At 39.8% G+C, this 18,800-nt stretch overlaps 1 protein-coding gene across 4 annotated transcripts in view; it reads right to left on the minus strand.

Annotated features, from left to right (window-relative positions):
• Positions 1-18,800, minus strand: part of WASHC5 (WASH complex subunit 5) — a 54,279-nt gene that overhangs the window by 13,111 nt on the left and 22,368 nt on the right. For all 4 annotated transcript variants that reach the window (XM_067017868.1, XM_059043176.2, XM_067017867.1 and 1 more), the window contains exons 12-23: positions 16,487-16,599; positions 14,800-14,966; positions 14,647-14,722; positions 13,415-13,525; positions 12,314-12,454; positions 11,176-11,256; positions 7,560-7,661; positions 6,641-6,820; positions 5,520-5,644; positions 2,471-2,633; positions 1,983-2,085; positions 1,815-1,894 (exon numbers count right to left, since the gene is read on the minus strand). In XM_067017868.1, the coding sequence (XP_066873969.1) occupies positions 1,815-1,894; positions 1,983-2,085; positions 2,471-2,633; positions 5,520-5,644; positions 6,641-6,820; positions 7,560-7,661; positions 11,176-11,256; positions 12,314-12,454; positions 13,415-13,525; positions 14,647-14,722; positions 14,800-14,966; positions 16,487-16,599 (1,442 nt within the window). The remainder of the gene's footprint in view (positions 1-1,814; positions 1,895-1,982; positions 2,086-2,470; positions 2,634-5,519; positions 5,645-6,640; positions 6,821-7,559; positions 7,662-11,175; positions 11,257-12,313; positions 12,455-13,414; positions 13,526-14,646; positions 14,723-14,799; positions 14,967-16,486; positions 16,600-18,800) is intronic.

The following is an 18,800-nucleotide window of genomic DNA, read 5'->3' on the forward strand; positions in this document are numbered from 1 at the left end:
TTTGTTGGCACCTTGGACCTCTTAAGGAATCTAGTGAAGCCTATGGACATTGTCTCAGAATAATTCTTTTGAATGTACGAAATAAAACACACAGGATAACAATGGAAGCCAATTGTAACAAACTGTAATTCGCAAGCTATTAAAAGAATGGATTTGTGACCTGGAGTTATGCCAACACGGTGGATCAACCATTGTAATTTCCAAGTAGTGATGAGCATAAAGGATATTTGGAGGTGTCCATGGCGACTGTCAGGTGTTAGGGAACTATCTTTGGGTCAGTTTGAGGTAAGAGTTCAGCTGGCTCTCTGACAAGTTCAATTTGTTGGTATCATAAAGTCAACAGTATACCCTAACTTTTTATGCAGTAAATTCCTTTTCTTTCCTAGAAAAGCTATCCCTAAAAGATTAGCAAAGAGGAGAGGAGGAATAGGAAGGGAGGTTGTTTAGTAATGATGGCAACAGTAAAGAAGAAATGAACACATTTCCTCTGAGTTGTTGGGAGCAGAGAAAGGAAAAAAACAGTGGTCTTCTCTAAGAGTGAAGAAAGGTATCATTTACATAAATGGAGCTTATAACAGTTAAAAGTGTCAAACGACCTCAAATGTACTACCTTGGACCACTATTCTTACGAGGCTATTCTACATATATCAAGAAAATAAAAGTCAATCCAAAAAAATGCTATTTGTAAGTAAGAAAACTTTTATTAATAGAAAACTATTATTATTTAAAAATTAGAACAGGGCAAGACCAAGAAAACAGTAGGTTCCTCCAGGCCACTCAAAAATGTCCCTCCAACCTTGCATCTGCCCATATAATTCCTTGCTTAATTCTAGATACTCTATGTCAAGGATTCCCTAGAAAATACCGATCTGGAAATGGAAACAGAAATAAAGGCAGTTTTATGTAACTTGTTCTTATTTAAATAAGATCCTGGAGAGGTTAAGGAGCCTGGGAGGTGATAAGCTCATTCTACCTATTTGTTCGCCTATTAGAGAGCTTTGGACTGTCACTCTTTCTCTGTGATTTCTCTAGAGCTGCACTGACCAAGAGAGCAGCCAGTGGCTGCCTGTGGTTGTTTAAATTTAAACGATTAAAATGAAATAAAATTTGAAATTCAGGCCCTCACTCCCCACAAGCCACGTTCTAAGCGCCCAACAGCTCCATGTGGATAGCGGCTGCTGTCACTGTTGAACAGCACAAGTATTTCCACGCTGTTCCAGATTATTACACCCATTTAGTGACTGCAGGTTCCCTAATTCAAGACAAAAAGACAAATTGGTCCTTGGGGGTTTTATGTAAAGATCAGTGATTTAGACATAAGACTTGGCTACTACTGAATTACCAGCAATTATTGATACAACTAACAGTGGTCCATAATAGTCACTGGGAAACCTCCAAAGCCTCTTCTAAGCATCTCTGTAATCTCTCTTGGCTTCCTACAGAGGTGAGACTCAGGCCAGTTCAGATTAGGGAGACAAACTGACAGCAGCTCATTAATGAACTTGTTACATAAGGATGGAGTATAGCTGAGGGAGGAAAACTTCTATTTCCTTCTGTGAAAGCACCTCTTGCCAAAAGTCATTTCAAAATGAAAGTTTTCTTCAGTGAAAGAAAAACAATAAATAGGCCAATGAAAAGCACAGTCAAGAACAGTCAAAGATCAAAAGAACTTAGAAATAATGACAAACTGAAGTGTTGTGTTTTCGTTTTGATGGCCAAAGAAAGAAGACTGGCTTTCTTTGGGCAACCAAGTTACAAGAAAATAATAATTAAAAAACCATAGCCTTGCTTCTCCCCTCTCTCCCACGACATACCTTCATGATAGCTTCCAGATAAGCGGTCCATATCTTCTGTGTTTTGGCAATGGCGGAAAAATAAATTTTGTTCGAATTTGCTGAAAGGTTAAAATATGATTTTCTATTTAGTAACTTTGGAAAGGCTACAGTGTTCTCTCTACCTCAGCCTCGTTTTAGAACACTTACCTACAATGCTTTTTAGGGGGCTGATGGCATTCATGAGGGTTTTTAAAGTATCCTGCACAGTTCTGTCTCGCAAGATAATTTTCTGAAACATGCTGAGGAAATTCTAAAACAAGAAGGCATGATTGAAGAGCAAAACATAATGGATAAATACTCCAGTTAACTAAAATGCTATGTAGAACACAAACTAGCCTCATTCACACAATGCTACAAACAGGATGACGGGGAAGCAGCAACTGCCAGTTCCCATCAGAAACACCCCCGCTTAGGAGGAGTTGCTGGTTTCCACGATGAAATTCACAAGAACAGTCTACCCATAAAAATACTATGCTGGCCAAAGAAACTCCAGTTTATTCTCAGTTCTTATCTATTTAACAGGAATTATACACATGCCTGATATCACTCTAGGAAAGCACGAAAGAAAGGTTAAACAATCTACTCTCTTCTCCGCCAGGGTAGCAGAAAACACGCATGAATGCCAAAAGGCTCACCTGTAACTCTTTGACGATCATAAAGCACAGAAGCCTGTCTAACCCATTCAGACCGAAAGTCCCCAAGGTGTTCTGGATTTCTGAGAAGAGGTGGCTGCTGGTCACCTCTTGATGGGTTTTCATATCATACCAAGTGTTCAGCTGGTCAATGTGGCATGTCGTTCTAAAACAAAAACAAGACAAACTCAAAAGCAGCTCAGAATTCATCCTGAAGGGATGTGGGATGCAACAGGATTAGGGACATTGGATAGGAAGAACAATGGTTTCATGATTTGCGCTTTAATAACCTCTGCATCTAGGCACCCAAGACATCTCGCGGTGAACGTTCACTGGGCCAGGAAGGCAAAATTCAGTTAAATCACTTCTTCCTGCCCTTGCTATGTTACCAGTTTGGGTTTTTTTGCGGTACGTGGGCCTCTCCCTGTTGTGGCCTCTCCCTTTGCGGAGCACAGGCTCCAAGGCTCACGGGCCCAGCCGCTCCGCGGCACGTGGGATCTTCCCGGACCGGGGCACGAACCCGCGTCCCCTGCATCTGCAGGCGGACTCTCAACCACTGCGCCACCAGGGAAGCCCTACGTCACCAGTTTGACCGCTTCATTTCCACTGGGTTGGGCTGTTGTTTGGAGTCATGTCTTGAGGACAAGGCTAGATTCGGCCATCAGGCTGGAAGGCTTTAGAGCCCCGTGGGCTCTCTGGAGGGTCTTTCTTTAGATATCCAGAGACTAGGGACAAAGCAGAGTCTTGTGTCATTTCCAGTTTGGTAAGAAAGAAACTTTGAATCCTTGTGTCCTCACATCCGAGACTGTGAAGACAAAGCCATTTCCTCTTTCCTCCCGGTTCTGGTCATTGACCAGCGATTCCCTTTTCGACTCAGGAGTGTGACGACGGCAATGGTAACAACCCACAACATTTACCGAGTGTGTCCTGTGTGTCAGGCACTGGGCCAAGACCTTTCCGTATGCTCACTCTTCATCCTCAGAATAGCTGTGATGTACGAGCTATTTGACCTTCATTTTATAGGTGAAATAACCGAGGCTTCCAACACCATACCCATAACCACCATTTTAATGGTTCTCAAATGTTGGTGTAGGGACCTTAAATCACTGGTAGAGCATGTTAAAAAACAGACGCCCAGATGCCATGTCTGGAGAGTTGGATTGGGTAAGTCTGGGGTGGAGGCCCAGCCTCTACCTTCAACAGCCTGCACAAAATGATACGCCCCCAACCCTAAGAGCCAATACATATCTTTACTGAAATGAGGCTTGGGAGGGGATTAAAAGAGGCTCAGGAGCTAGGGATTTTAAATTTGGAAGTAAATGGAAGAACAAGATGACTTCCAGAGCCACAGTCTACTTTCAGGCTTCAAAGTGTCCTGCTTCCATTGCTCAGTGCTGGCACTTTGAATGCGCCAGTTGAGAGGCTCCCCATTTTGATGATGAAATCATATACGACATGGAAATCCCAATCATGCTTAATCCTTTCTGCCAGTATTAACACGGCACTAGGTGAGTCAGGCGGACAGTTTTCTAGGAGGGCTTCGGTGATCAACCCATGGGTGCCCAAGAGGAGTCACAAAGCGTTTCGGATCATTTACGCTTTCTGGCCCATGAGGCATAGACAGAACTCATTTCTGCTCAAGGCGACATCTGGTTTGCCAAGCTTCATATGTTTCGAAGGACAAAATCAGCCTGAATTTGAAGGTAGCATAAAGAAGACATGTGATACGGGCATTCAACTTACACAAAGTCAACTATGCACGCACAGCTGAACTGAAAAGGAAGAGAAATCATCTTTCCCTGGGTAACCACACCAGGTGGAATGACTGAGCAAGCATGGCCCAGGGGTGAACATAAGACAGCAGGCAGGAGCCTGCTTTCCCCTTGGTTGGGCTTAGTACCAACTGCTTCGTCAGAGGCTCAACTGAAAAAAAATGACGAAAACTAGCTCACCTGGACTTCTGAGACAGGCAGCGTCACGTCTCCACTGTGGTGCCCACCTGAAATATTCTCAGGGCTGTTTTGATTATATGAGATTTTCACCCATGTGACTGTATATAACCTGTGAGTCATGGCTGCAAGTCTGCCCTTGAATGACACACGCTTTAACAGTTGGGCTCCGGAGTCAGAGCACCTGATGTGTATTCTGGGTCCACTGTTTCTTAACTTCTGGGCAAGTGATTGAGCTTTTCTGTGCTTCAGTTACTTTGTCTTTAACATGGGACGAACAACAATGCCTACCCCTTAAGACTGTTGTGATGAGTAAGCGAAGGGATGTGTGCCAGGGGCTACGAAGAGCGCACAAGGTGAGTGCTCAAGAAATGCTGGCCCTGGGACTTCCCTGGTGGCGCAGTGGATAAGACTCTGTGATCCCGATGCAGGGGGGGCCCAGGGTCGATCCCTCGTCAGGGAACTAGATCCTACATGCACCGCAACTAAGAGTTCACATGCCGAAACTAAGGAGGTGGTGAGCCGCGACTAAGGAGCCAGCATGCCACAACTAAGGAGCCCACGTGCTGCAACTAAGGGGCCTGCCTGCCGCAACTAAGACCTGGTGCAACCAAATAAATAAATATTAAAAAAAAAAAATTCTGGTCCTTACACAAAAGTGCCTGGGTGGGGCTAGGAAACAAGGAGGTCATCTTAAAAGGTCAGGGTATGAGCTGGCAAGTGCAAGAGCCAGTGACTGCAATACAGGAGTGTGCCACAGGTACACAGGCACAGAGGAGCAATTTGGAATTTTAGAAGTTTTAATAAACCAGAGTCCACAGACCCAAGTGAGTAAAATGTCAGCTAGAAAGCAAGAGAAGCAGAGACTAAAATAAGAGGTGACCAAACAGACCTTATAATTGTTTTCATCTATATGTCTTTGGACTGGGGTCTCCTCAGTCACACTGAGGAAAATATGCAGTCTCAGAAAAAGTGAAGTTAATAAACCCATTAGAAAGGCTCCAATCGTGGCAGGAACAAGGGTGTGATCTAAGTAGATGTGATATACATTTAGAGACACTGTCCATGGCGTTCAAAGCCCAGTGGAATTCAGATACACCTACTTTGGGTCTGTGATCCGCAAGATTTCTCTGCAGAGTCTACCAATAAATGTTACGGACTCATCCACAGGGGTAAACTTTGGTATTGGAATATGTGTGGACTGGTACATACTTTGCCAGTCTTGAATCTAGAAAAAAAAAAAAAAGAACCCCAAGAACATAAATATTTAGTACATCTTTGATAAGGTAACCTACTTACCCTTTTCCCACATAGTTTTACAAAGACAATGTTGCATGAACAGTGAATATAAATGTTCCTTGATTTTGAAGAAGAAATTTTTAAAATTGTATTAATAGCCTCTCAGAAATGCCACATATAATATATATATAAAAAAGAAATATCTGTGAAAAAGTGAAGTGATTGAGAAGTGGAAAAAGACAAGAATTTCTGGCTTTCTGTCTTATAAGTTAACATGTATCAATGTAATAATAAAATCAAAAATATAAGGCTGGAAGATACATAATCTTTTGAAAACGTCACCTGAATCATGTCAGTCACCTAATTAAAAACTTGCAGAGTGGCTCCTTGTTAACTACCAACTAAAAACAATCTTCTCAGCTGTGACACTTAAGAATTTGGTGCGCAAATAACTCAATAAAAAAATAGACATTTCTCCAAAGAAGATATATAAATGGTCAATAAGCACATGAAAAGATGCTCAACATCATTAGTCATGAGGGAAATGCAGATCAAAACCACAATGAGATACCATTTACACACACTGGGATGGCTATAATTTAAAAAAAAAAAAAAGGAAATTAACAAGTGTTGGCGAGGAGGTGGAAAAACTAGAACCCAGCTGACCTCCTAACTCTTTGGAACTCCTGATCACTCGAGTTATAACGACTATACCAGACAGCTTCATTCTGTAGCCATTTAATTAATTAAGTCTGCTTTCTCCTTAGGACAGTAAATTCCGAGAGGTGAGGTGTCATATAAACTTTTCTGTGACCCTCACAGCTCCTGAAGGTACTCTGAAGGTATTCGTGACTGTGTAGTGGTTACTGATTTTTAGTAACTATTTAAATAAACTTTGTTGTTGGCATTTCTGAGGCTTGGGGTATGTATGGGGCACGTCAGAAGTAACAAATAGAGTCAAGAATATTAAAATCTATTTAGGTACCTTTGTTCTTAAGAAGTTATTACACTCTTGTTCCACATTGTAATTTATAATACGAGATACTTCTTCCTGCCAAATCTTCAGACCGTAAATGTTGACATAGTCCTGAATGTATTCAAAAGAACGATGGAACCCATCCATGGTAGCTCCCAGCTCTTTCAGCTTTGGCATCAATTCACTTGGCTGTGCATAATAAGAAACAGAAACCTATTATATTGGCATAGACTGTCACCCCCTAATACCTGCATTAGACTTTAAAGGATACCCCAAGTGAGAGACCGCAGTGATGGTTTGGGACAGCTCTGGAAATACTCATTTCCTATCTCATCTAGGAGGAATGGTAATTTAAGCCAGACATGCAGCAAAGAATAGATTTCATTCATTTGGAAAGAAAGCCTCATATAAAAGAATATATAAAAACTGAATGTCAGTGAGTTCTCTCATATCATTTGATGACTCTAATCTTAAGAGTTAAAACATTTTAAATTGAATTTACTGATGTGAAAGGTACTCTAGATGTAAATTTCAGACCTATTCTTTTTCTCTTGAGAAAAATGACCGTATTCCCAAAAAGATCAAGCAAAAGAAAAAATTACAGCCTTTATAGTGCCAATCTATTTTAGGTTTAACAAATTCTTTTCGCTATGAGAAGGAACCCGGAATCATAAACATCAGATTAATTCTTAAACTTGGGGATCAACAGGTGAAGGAAAGGACTGGTTTTAAGAAGGATTTTCTTATAATATGAATGGATTATAATATAGAATCAAAAAGCATATCAATTGATTGTACTGAAAATGATATAGTAGATATATGTTAGAAGGTAGGAAAGGTCTTGCTCATAACAGTTAAAAATGGTGTTCTAGAACATTCTGCAAGCCGAGTAGAGGGAAAGGACAGACCCGCTTTGGTGATCTGGTACCTTGGCTCGAGGGTTGAAGATCAATCCCCTATGAAGAGCAAAAGCCACACGCTTAACCAGCTCCTTCCTTATTCCGTCCTCCAGCAGTTGTTTTGGGTCCACCTAAGCGCAAATCGAAAAGCAATAAATGCCAGGAAGGAAAAGCTCAGTCCTGAAGAAACCCGGAGGAGAGACAGTTTCCAGAATCCATAGGGGAGCACTTTCCTACCTCATTACTTGACAATTAGGATTTCTTTTTTGATTTTGCACAGCTTGGATAGAATTATTAAAACCTGTCACCTCTGTAGGACTTGGTTTATCTCAGTAAAATTCATGATCATTTTACAACATGACATTTCAAAGATGGTGGGTATGGAAAGTTTTAAACTGCCTCACATTTTAATCATTTTATTAAAAGTTAAAAGTGTCTCTTCTCATCACCAGGAGGAGGTGGTAGATTGAAGGGCCTGCATCTGAATTCAGTGCACATGTCTCCTGTGGAAGTGATCTCAGGGCATCTATAGTCATATGAGCAAAATCAAGTTTGGGGTTGGACCACTCTGATTATTTAACAATTCTCTTTTTTTTCAGCACTCTTGGGATGCTGTTTGTAATTAGGGAGATAAAATAGGAAAGCAGCTCTGCTATCTAACTATATAGCTTATTTTGCTGATTCTTTTTTTCTGTAATGAGAAAGCTTTTGTTATTCCCTATAAAACAGTCTCCTGTCAAAACCATAAAACATCAAATAGTTTTAACACACTCCTTTGAATTCCCTGAGATGTGTTTCTTTTACTTTTAAATTTGTCAAGAGCTATTATTTTAAGAGTTATAAAGACAATTGATGTGTTCCATCTGGGTTTGATAATATTTAAATTTCAAGGAAGATAACTGGAATGAAAAAGTTGCTGAAATTACAAAAGCCAGAGGAACTTGCTGGTCTACAGTGTGACCATGCAATCAGTAGGAGCCAGACTGTGTGGAGATAACAGGTCAAAGGCCTTGGGTTCTTCAATAGACAAACTGTAAGGAAAGAAAGGAATGAGGGAGAAATCTGAGGAGTAAATCAGCCTTAAAAGATGTATATTTTTTGAATGGCAAGTCTGAACTAGAGTGTCTAGAAATTTATTTTTGGATAATAAAACTAAAGAGAGAGACTGGGATTAGGTCAAGGCCCATGAGGAGGATCCTGTGGAGGGAGCTGGCTGAATTACATCTCTGGGCTTGAGTGGTGGTGAGAATGAGTGGTCTTTACCTTATAATAACCGATCAAGCTACATACTCGTTTCTGTAGCTTTCAGCATCTGTGCTCTATTTTACAGGAGAAAGGTGAATTATAAATAAACATAGTCAGTGAGGACAAAATCAAAGAAGTAACATGAAGTTTCCAAAGAAATATTCTTTATAAGAACAGATTTAGTGGAAAAGAGTTAAATGTTTTATGAATCTCATGGTCTTAAATGGCTCTACCCAATTCTTCCTAGACTTCCACCAATCTGTGGAGTGCTCCCAGGGAAGGGAAAGACCCCTTCACACAGCCCCTTCCTCGAAGTTCTGTCCACACCCCCTGTGGTTAACAACAGTTAATAGTTTTCATATGGATCCTCCAGACCTTCCTCTATTAATTTATATACGTATTTGTCCTTAAATATATTTAATTTAAAAAACTATATGGGATCATAATACATACATATACATACACACACTGTTCTGCAACTGCTTTTTGCACTTTACGTTTTGGAAATCTAGTGGCAAGTTACTTTTGAATGGGAGCAAAGCAACCCACAGTATGAATGCACCATGAGATATTTAGCCATCCTCTTACTCACAAAATGTCTAGGTTATTTCTATTTTTTTGGCTACATCTAACAATGAACATTATATGTATATCCCTGTGTATATCTCACTTGCTTTAAGTCATATTAACTAAAGTGAATTTAAACTCTTTGTAAGGGTTTGAAATAGATCCTCAACATTCAAAGGTTAAAGATTGGTGAAAGCCACAGGATCCCACAAAAAGCCCCGAGCTGTTAAGCTGGCAGAGACAGTCTACTAAGTTTGAATGAGGTCAAGAGGATATTCCCTCTGCTTTTATTATGTGAAAGATTCTGGCAAAAGATTTACATTTTTCTTAAGCAATCCTTTCTTTGACAATTATTGCTAATTACTAGGTTTCATTACATCCTACTGGTCACTTTGCATTTAAGATTAACCTGGTCCTAGGATTCATCATCATTTAAGGATGAGTTAGGAGTGAGAACCTGTGTGTTTACTCTCTGAATATCAACTGAATGAAACTGGCACCAGGCCTAAACCATGTTTAATAGATTCTATTAATATTCCAGGGCTACAATGGTATTTCTTTCACACATTGCCAGAAACCACATGGTAAAGTTCTGTTTCTATTTAGGTTCATTTCCTCTATTTTCTTGGATTTCATTAACACAAATGTTATAGCAATGAAAATTTTTTTAAAAAATCAGAAATGTTAAGATTTTGCTGATGTCAGACAAATGGAAAAATAAATGAGAGCACCATGAACTGTGTGAGTGGGCACACGTCACTAGTCATTTTAGGATTACAAATTAAAACAGCAAGGAGATACCACCTTAGACCCCTTTGGAGAACAAAAATTAGAAAGTGGATAATGGTAAGTATTGGCAAAAATGGGGGACGATACACAGGAAACAAGTCACGTGAGGAGGCGTTCTGGCATTACTGAGACACACTGAGTACAAATGTGCCCTAAGACTCAGTGAGCCACGCCGGGGCAAGCAGATTTCAGAGCAATTCTTACACAGGTCTGTGCTAGGAACATGTTCAGAGATGCTCATCTTGACACTGTTTATGATAACAGGAAGCACAGGTGTGAAAATGAGTGGCATAGGTGTCTGTGCCCTGGGGAACAGTGAAGTAAAATGTGGAAAGCTCTGCAGCAGTACGAAGTCACCAACGACCTGATCCACAGCAACATAAGTTAACTTCAAAGCAGTAACTAGTGAGAAAAGTTGGAAAAAGAATGAGACTTAGAGAAGAATATGATTTAGATAAATCAAAACCATGTGTATACATAAAATAACACCACTTGCTAAAAATAAGGATACTTGCATATTTATGGATGGAAATCAAACATATAGAGTGGATGCTATGGGGCATGGGAATGGGTGTGGGCATCCAGGGGAAGAGAAAGAAAAACAATGAGAGAGGAGCTTGCATGCATCAGTGATGGCAATGGCCTGTGGTCAGAGGGGGTACAATCTCAGCTCTCTGCACCTGGGGTACGGTATAAAAATACTAAAAAAAAAAAGAAAGGTTGCAGGCACAGAGGGGAGAAACAGAGACTGAGCGAGCTACTTTGCCTAAGAGAAGTGAACTATTTTTTTTCCTTGTTATTACAAAAATTCAATAAAACAGATTTTTATTAGAGTTAAGGAACTCCTGGGTGTTATGAAAAATAAGGATTATAATGCTGTCTCTTCCTCTGTCAATAAATGAGTAAAGTGAAGATGTGAAAGCTGCACGTGAAAGAGCGAGAGGCAAAAGATGGTAACACTACCCCATAGGCTAAATTCTGCAATAATCCAAAGGACGAAGACGCTTACTACGGGGCCACAGAGACCAGCACGAAGACCGTTACCTTGATGATGCCGACGAGAGTTGTTTTCATCATTAAGATGCCTTCAGTAAAAATGGAAATAGCGTGAGTAAGCTTGGCAACCTTCAACAAAGAAAAAGGGTTAATGAAGAACTTCTCATAAATGACCCGTCACTTCTACGGGAAGCTAAAATAATTGACTAACAGTGCTGGAGTGGGCAAAGACAAGAGAACAAGCGTGCAGCTTTAGGACACCTGTGTATACACGTCCTGGTCAGAAATGAGGTTTCTGCGGTGTTGACCACTGTTCGACATACTGGGTGACTGAGTCAGAAGACGTTAAATCGTTCTCTACCCTTTGACCAATCATTTCCCCTTCTTGGGGCCTCAGCATTTCACGCATAAGATGAAAGCAGGACTCAGTGATATGGATGATCCCTTCCAAAAAGAAAAGGCTCAAGGAGGTTCTGAGGAGGTCAATCTCCTTCTACTGCCATCCACATACATTCTTTTCAAACAACACCACGAGACATTGGTAAGGCTGACTGAGGCTACACTTTTGAGTTAGAATCAATGTAGAAATTCTGAGCTTGACAATCTCAATTCCTGATGTAACTTTTGGAGTTGTGTCGGAGGATACGAAATTGGTGCTTGTTATCACATTTTCAAATTTCACTTGATTTTATTTTTCACATCTTTAAGTTCAGGGAAAACGAAAAGCAGAGGTGTTTTGGGAAGAACAATTTCTGAGGCTGCTTAACTGTGGAGTGGCCTTGAAAGTCTGGCTGCAGGAAGTGGTTCATGGAATATGGATTATTCTGAACCACTGATTTTGTGTACAAAGCAGGAACTTGAATGGGAGAAGCCTAGGCAATGTAGCCCAAAGACAAAAAAGGTTGATGTGCTGAGACTATTCAAAAGAAAAGTAACCTGCGGAGCTCTACTCCCTCTGAGAACATTCTGGCAGGTGAGGCCGTGAATGACACCAGGACAAGTTAACGAATGAAGGTATAATTGCACTAAAATGGCACAACCCGGTTATTGTTGAGAATGTGGAAAAATATCAATAAATCAGAATTTATCTCGTGGTCCCGGGGATATGGCAGGTGACACAGACCTGCGCTATTTCACGGCTTGGGGGTTTAAAAATCAAAAGACAGAAGTCAAAGGGACACATCACCTCGTATCGTGGGCCGAGCTGAGCGTAGTCCCTCAGCTTGTCTTTGTCCAGCCGGGTCGGCACTTCAATGATATCGTGGGTCTGAAGCTTTATGATCTTTAGAAGGGAAGTAAACATGCTTTCTGGAATGATCTGCAAAACCTTTAATGAAAGGGAAAAGAGGAAAAAACAAATGAACATCTATTCGATTTCTTAGCTGGTAAATGGTACGAGGACAGTAAGCACGGTGCCCATGTATACGAACAGCTCTTCGTCTGCAGGAAGGGATGCTAAGGGCCTCCCAAGAGCTATTTTAACAACTGCTCTCAGGCACAGGGCTACTTTCCTTCAAACATTAATTGCTCACAGGATAGAGAGCTAATTCTCATAGAAATGAGGCAAAAGATGTATCATTTCCACATTACAAATTTCTAAAAGGCTGAGGTTCAGAGATGTTAAGTAACATGGCTGTAGAGCCCTCAGCTAGTATGTGACACAGGAAAAGTTTGAATCCAGGCCTGTCTGGCTCTATGCTACACCATAAGTTGTTGAAACAAGGACCAAAATGCTCCTGAAAACTTTGATTAAGTTCCAACTAGAATGTGCTGGATCTAGATCTGGCTCTTTTACACTATGACTTTGAAGAAGTCACCAAGATCTCTGTTTCTCAATCTCTACACCTATAAAATGGGAGTTAATACCATCAGTATTTAAAAAATAGGTATGAAAGTTCTTTGAAAGTAAAAACACGGCTGCACACCCACAGTACTGGTAAGAATAAGTTTATTTTCAGGTATTGCAAATTTCTGGAATTAAATTAAGAATAAAGGAAAGGTATACAACACTACTATGTATAAAATAGATAAATGACAAGGACCTGCCGCAGGGAACTATATTCAATGTCTTGAAATAACGTATATATATGTAAAGTTGAAGCACTTTCCTGTACACCTGAGGCTAACACAACATTGTAAATTAACTATACTTCAATTTAAAAAAAAAAAAGGATAAGGGAAAGGAACACAGGCGTACTTTTTTCAGGGTCCCAAGCACATCGTTTGTATTTAAAACAGCAGTTATTCTGTTAAAATTAAATAAACATCACCTTGATGCATTTCTTACCTTTCTCACATAGGACACCAATTCGCCAGAATAATATTGAGATACACTGAGAAGGTCAGGGCTATTTGCTTGATTAATACGGAGAAGGGGCAGGTCAAGGGCAGAGGCAAGCTGGAAGGAAAATAAGATATATCTGTTCCTCTGTTTCAAAAAGTCCTAGAAATCTCTTTTTCCAGAAATAGTAACATACAATAAAACTCTTGGGCTTTGCCCAAAAGAGAGCAACAACTTCTGAACTTCATCAGTGTCATTCATAGTTTCCGACAAGATACAATTTTTTTAAACAACAGTCATCTGCTAGGGCAGTGGTTCTCAAATTGTGGTCCCTGGACCAGCAGCGACAGCATCACCTGAAAACTTGTTAGAGATGCTGATTCTCTGCCCCACGCAGATTTACTTAATCAGAAACTCCGGCCGGGGCTGGGGCCCAGCAATCTGGGCTGTGACAAGCCTTCCAGGTGATTCTCCTGCATACTCAAATTTGAGCCACTGAGCTACAGAAGGCAGCTACTCCTCTATGGAAATCAGACATTCTGATTGATGGACTACCATATTGTGTCTAATCTAAGATGACATGGCTTGTAAGAAGTGCCATTATTTTATGCACTGCTTAAAAAGAAAAAACACGCTGACAACTAAACTATGATATGCCATCGATTATACAACACATCCCAATTACAGAGATGTTAAAATATGAAAGTGCACCTCAGAATTGATATATATGGTAATGCCATCAGAAGACATTGAGTAAATTATTTGTTCATTTATCACGAAATGAAATTACCTTGAGAGAAGGGCCAATCCATGCCCGTGTTGTTTAACATTATCCCCTAACCTTTAGAGGAGATCCTAGATTGCAGCAGAGGCTCAACAAGAATTTTTTTTTAATGAATAAGTAAAAGGACTTTATTAATGTCTAGGGAATAAAGGACCCATAGGACACACATTTTTAGTATCCTGTAAAACTTAAAAAAAAAAATCGATTTCTTCATTTAAAAATAATTTTCTCTAAGACACTCCAACTTCTATTATTAATTCAAACTTTATTTCCGGCATCTTTTGCAACCATGCTCTCATGAAAAACTTGCTAACAATTTTCAGTCTATAAAAATACTTAAACTAACCAACTTTCTAAAAGGGTGAAATCCTGAACTGAATTAATGAATGAGGTAATAATGAAGGCCAACTCTTCCCTAGTAACTGAGAATGCAATCTTACTGTTATCTGCTTACCTTTAGGAATGTAGCTCTGAGTTTAGTGACCATGGATGGGTTTACCCTTATGCTCTCTTGCATGATAGACGTGAAACTGTAAAAAGAGATAAATGGTAAGGAGACATTCATAATGGCCTTCATTCAGGACAAATGCCAGGCTGTCCACATTACCTGTCAATTAACTGCCAAGCAAAAGAAAGGTCCCCAACGATCTGCATTGTGATCAGGACCTCCTCTTTAATGTTAATGGTTCGGATCATTTGGTGGAGAAACTTGCGAGTATCAGCAAGAAATTGACACACTTGCAGATTTGATTCCAACTGGTGAAATTCTTGAACCTGAGTTACATAAACACACTGGACTTTAAAATTCTGAATGGCCTGTATAGTGTTCACTTTTCCTTGAAAACACTTCCAATAAAGCCCACTACTTACTAAGACTGTCTTGGCAAAATTTTAAATTCAAATGATAATTTCAGAAATGTATAAGCCAAGTCAGAAAACAATGCATAATTTCTGAGATTAGAAAATGTTCCACTATTTCTTATCCTGTACATATATGATGTAATAAGCGAATACTTCCATTTTCCATTTCAGTATCAATAAACATGTATTGGAAAATCCTTCTAATTCTGAAGATTTGCAGGATTGTTAAAAAACTAAATAAGTCACATCACAACCAAGGTGCTGGCACTTGCACATTTTTAAGTTCTTTTGATGGGCTGTTTAAAACAAAATAATGATTCCACAGCGTTTTGACATTTTAAGTACATAAATCATGGGGCCTGGGCTATATGCCAAAAGAAATAATGCAGAAGAGAAAAAGTATCAGAGATTTACAAAGTTGCTTATAGTGATACTATAGACTAGAAAATCCAAAAAACAACCAAAACAGAAATAGCACAAGTGAGCAATTGTTCTGGAATAGCTAGGGAAACTGGCACGCTAACAATAGAGCATTATACTGTGTTGCTATAATAGTGGCCATCCTAAAATCCTTGCAAAAATAAGAAAGAGCCTATAAAAAGTCTTGCAAGTGAAAAAAGTCTTAATGTACACTTATATCAATTGGAAAGGGTTCCAGATGAGGATGGATGATGTTTCATGTACGTTTATTGTTTTGATGCTTTTGTTTATTTTCCTGGTTAAACATACAATTAAACTTTTAAGAGTGTGGAGGTATAGGAATTCCCTGGTGGTCTAGTGGTTAGGATTTGGCGCATTTACTGCCTTGGCCTGGGTTCAATCCCAGGTCAGGGAACTGAGATCCCGCAAGCTGCGTGGTGTGGTCAAAATTAAAATAGTAAAAAATTTTAAAAAGGATATTATTTTTTTAAAAAAGAAGTGTGGAGGTATAATTCCTTTTTTTTTTGTACAATCATTTTTAAGTAGATAAAAGAAAACTTTTTTTCAGAAAAAATACATCACTTTAAAGCATATGATCATTATACAACTATTCTCATTTTTGTGTATCCATCCCTTTCCAGGTTTTCTCCCCAAGGCACACACTTTTTACAAACCTAAAAATAGCGCATACAATGCAATTTTGTTTTTGCTTTTACCGCCTTACCAGTTTTCCCAATGTTTCTATACTGTCTTCATAATTTTTTTTCCAAGACTACATGTTCCTGCAAATTGAAGTATCATCATTTTTACTACCCTTCTCTTTATCATTGTCATTTAATTATTTTCTCAATTTTAGGGCACTATATATAATATCACAGTGAACACATTAATTTGTATTGCTTTTGCTTCTGATAAAATATTCTCTTACATATATTTCCAGGAGCAGACTGCTGGGTAGGTCAAAAAGTATGATTCATGATCCGAGAACTGTCATTTAAAAAGACTCTCCTTACCTCTTCCAAAGCCTGTATTAGTTGCACAGTTTTTCTGCCCGCAGCAGTAGAATCATCATAATTTAAAGACAATATTTGTTTTGAGATCTCTCTGAACCAAGCCTGAAGATTTTCTATTAATACAGAAACAAGAAAAGACTACTGAAATCCCAAGTGGTGGCTGTGAATTTAATTAAGTAATCCTTTACAAATTTAGCTCTTAGTCACAGAGCTTTTACTATGTACCTAACATTGGTCTTAGGAATTTTCCAAACAATAACAACAAAAATGCCTTGGGCATGTGACCTAGTAGAAGAGATGAAACTTTCTATATAAATAGCTTACTTTATAACACCTGGCAGAAAAGGGTTAAAGGCCCAAGTTTTGGGTGGGCCAAAAAGTGCCTTTGGTTTTTTAAGTAAAAATAAAAGCCACATTTTTCATGTTCACCAAGAACTTTATTGAACAACGTAATCACACTTTTGTCCCACTACTTTCTGCCAATTTTCAGGCAACTGCATAATTCCATCTTCCTAGAACTTTTAATGTTTTTGAGCAAAGAACTGTTCCAGGTGCCTTTTACAGTCTTCCAGGGAACTGAAATTTTTTCCATTAAGAGAATTTTGTAAAGGCCGAAATAAAGGGAAATCCAAAGGTGCAATGCCAGGTGAATACAGCGGATGAATCAGAACTTCCCAGCCAAGCTGTAACAGTTTTTGCCTGGTCATCAAAGAAACATGTGGTCTTGAGTTATCCTGATGGAAGATTATGCGCTTTCTGTTGACTAATTCTGGACGCTTTTCGTCACGTCGAGTGCCACTTTCAGTGAGTCTAATTCGGAGCAGTACTTGTTGGCATTAATCATTTGGTTTTCCAGAAGGAGCTCATAATAGAAGACTCTCTTCCAATCCCACCAGATACACATCACCTTCTTTGGATGAAGACCGGCCTTTGGTGTGGCTGGTGGTGGTTCATTTCGCTTGCCCCACTATCTCTTCCGTTCCACATTATTATACAGTATCCACTTTTCATTGTCCATCACAATTTGTTTTAAAAACGGAAGGTTTTCATTACGTTTCAGTAGAGAATCGTATGTGGAAATACGGTCAAGAAGGGGTTTTTTGCTTCACTTATGTGGAACCCAAACATCAAAGCGATTCACATAACCAAGCTGCTGCAAATGACTTTCAACTTTTTTTAAAAATTGATTTATTTTATTTATTTTTGGCTGCCTTGAGTCTTCGTTGCTGTGCGTGGGCTTTCTCTAGTGGCGGTGAGCGGTGGCTACTCTTTGTTATGGTGCACGGGCTCTAGGAGCATGGGCTTCCGTAGTTGTGGCACACGGGCTCAGCAGTTGTGGCTAGCGGGCTCTAAAGTGCAGGCTCAGCAGTTGTGGCGCACGGGCTTAGTTGCTCCGTGGCATGTGGGATCTTCCCGGACCAGGGCTCGAACCCATGTTCCTTGCATTGGCAGGTGGATTCTTAACCATTGCGCCACCAGGGAAGCCCAGACTTTCAACTCTTGATTTGGATATTTTGAGGATGTCGGCTATCTCCCATGTGGTAAAACGTTGATTGTTCTCAATTATTGTTTCAATTTGATTGCTATCGAATTCAACCAGTCTACCTGACCACGGAGCATCATCCAGAGAGAAATCTCCAGCACGAAACTTCGCAAACCACTTTTGACACGTTCGATCAGTCACAGTACCTTTTCCATAACTGCACAGATCTTCTTGTGCATTTCAGTTGCGTTTTTTACCTTTCTTGAAACATAATATGCCGAAAATGTTGCTTTTTTCTTCCATCTTCAATATTAAAATGGCTATTCAAAAATTCACCGATTTTTATGTCTTTTTTTTAAATGCATGCTGATGTGACAGGTGTCACATACAATCTAACAAAATTGTTTCGAATGAAGTTAAAGACAACTAAGTGCTACTAGAGCCACCTTACGGAAAAACTGAACAAAACTTTTGGCCCACCCAATGAATGTTGTAAACTGATGTGTGCAAAGACACATCAGTACAGGTGGGGAGGAGTCAGGAAGGAACTGAAGGATGTGACACAGAGTTAAGAGGATGGGTAGAGGTCTGAACAGGCAGAGGGAGGGAGAGGGAAAATCTGTCCCTAGATGAAGAGACAGACATGAGCAGAAGCTTTGGGGCAAAATGAAAATGGCGCGCCTTGGAGGGCAAAGAGGGACCAACACGCAGGAGAGTGAAGCGCGAGTGGTGAGCTGTGGGGAGTCTGAATGGATTAGGTGGCGCCATTTGCGCTCACAAACCAGCCAGCATTTCTCAAGGCAGAGATGGGGAAGGCCGTTAACATGCTCT

Source organism: Kogia breviceps, chromosome 17, assembly GCF_026419965.1.
Source record: "Kogia breviceps isolate mKogBre1 chromosome 17, mKogBre1 haplotype 1, whole genome shotgun sequence".
NCBI lineage: Eukaryota > Metazoa > Chordata > Mammalia > Artiodactyla > Physeteridae > Kogia > Kogia breviceps.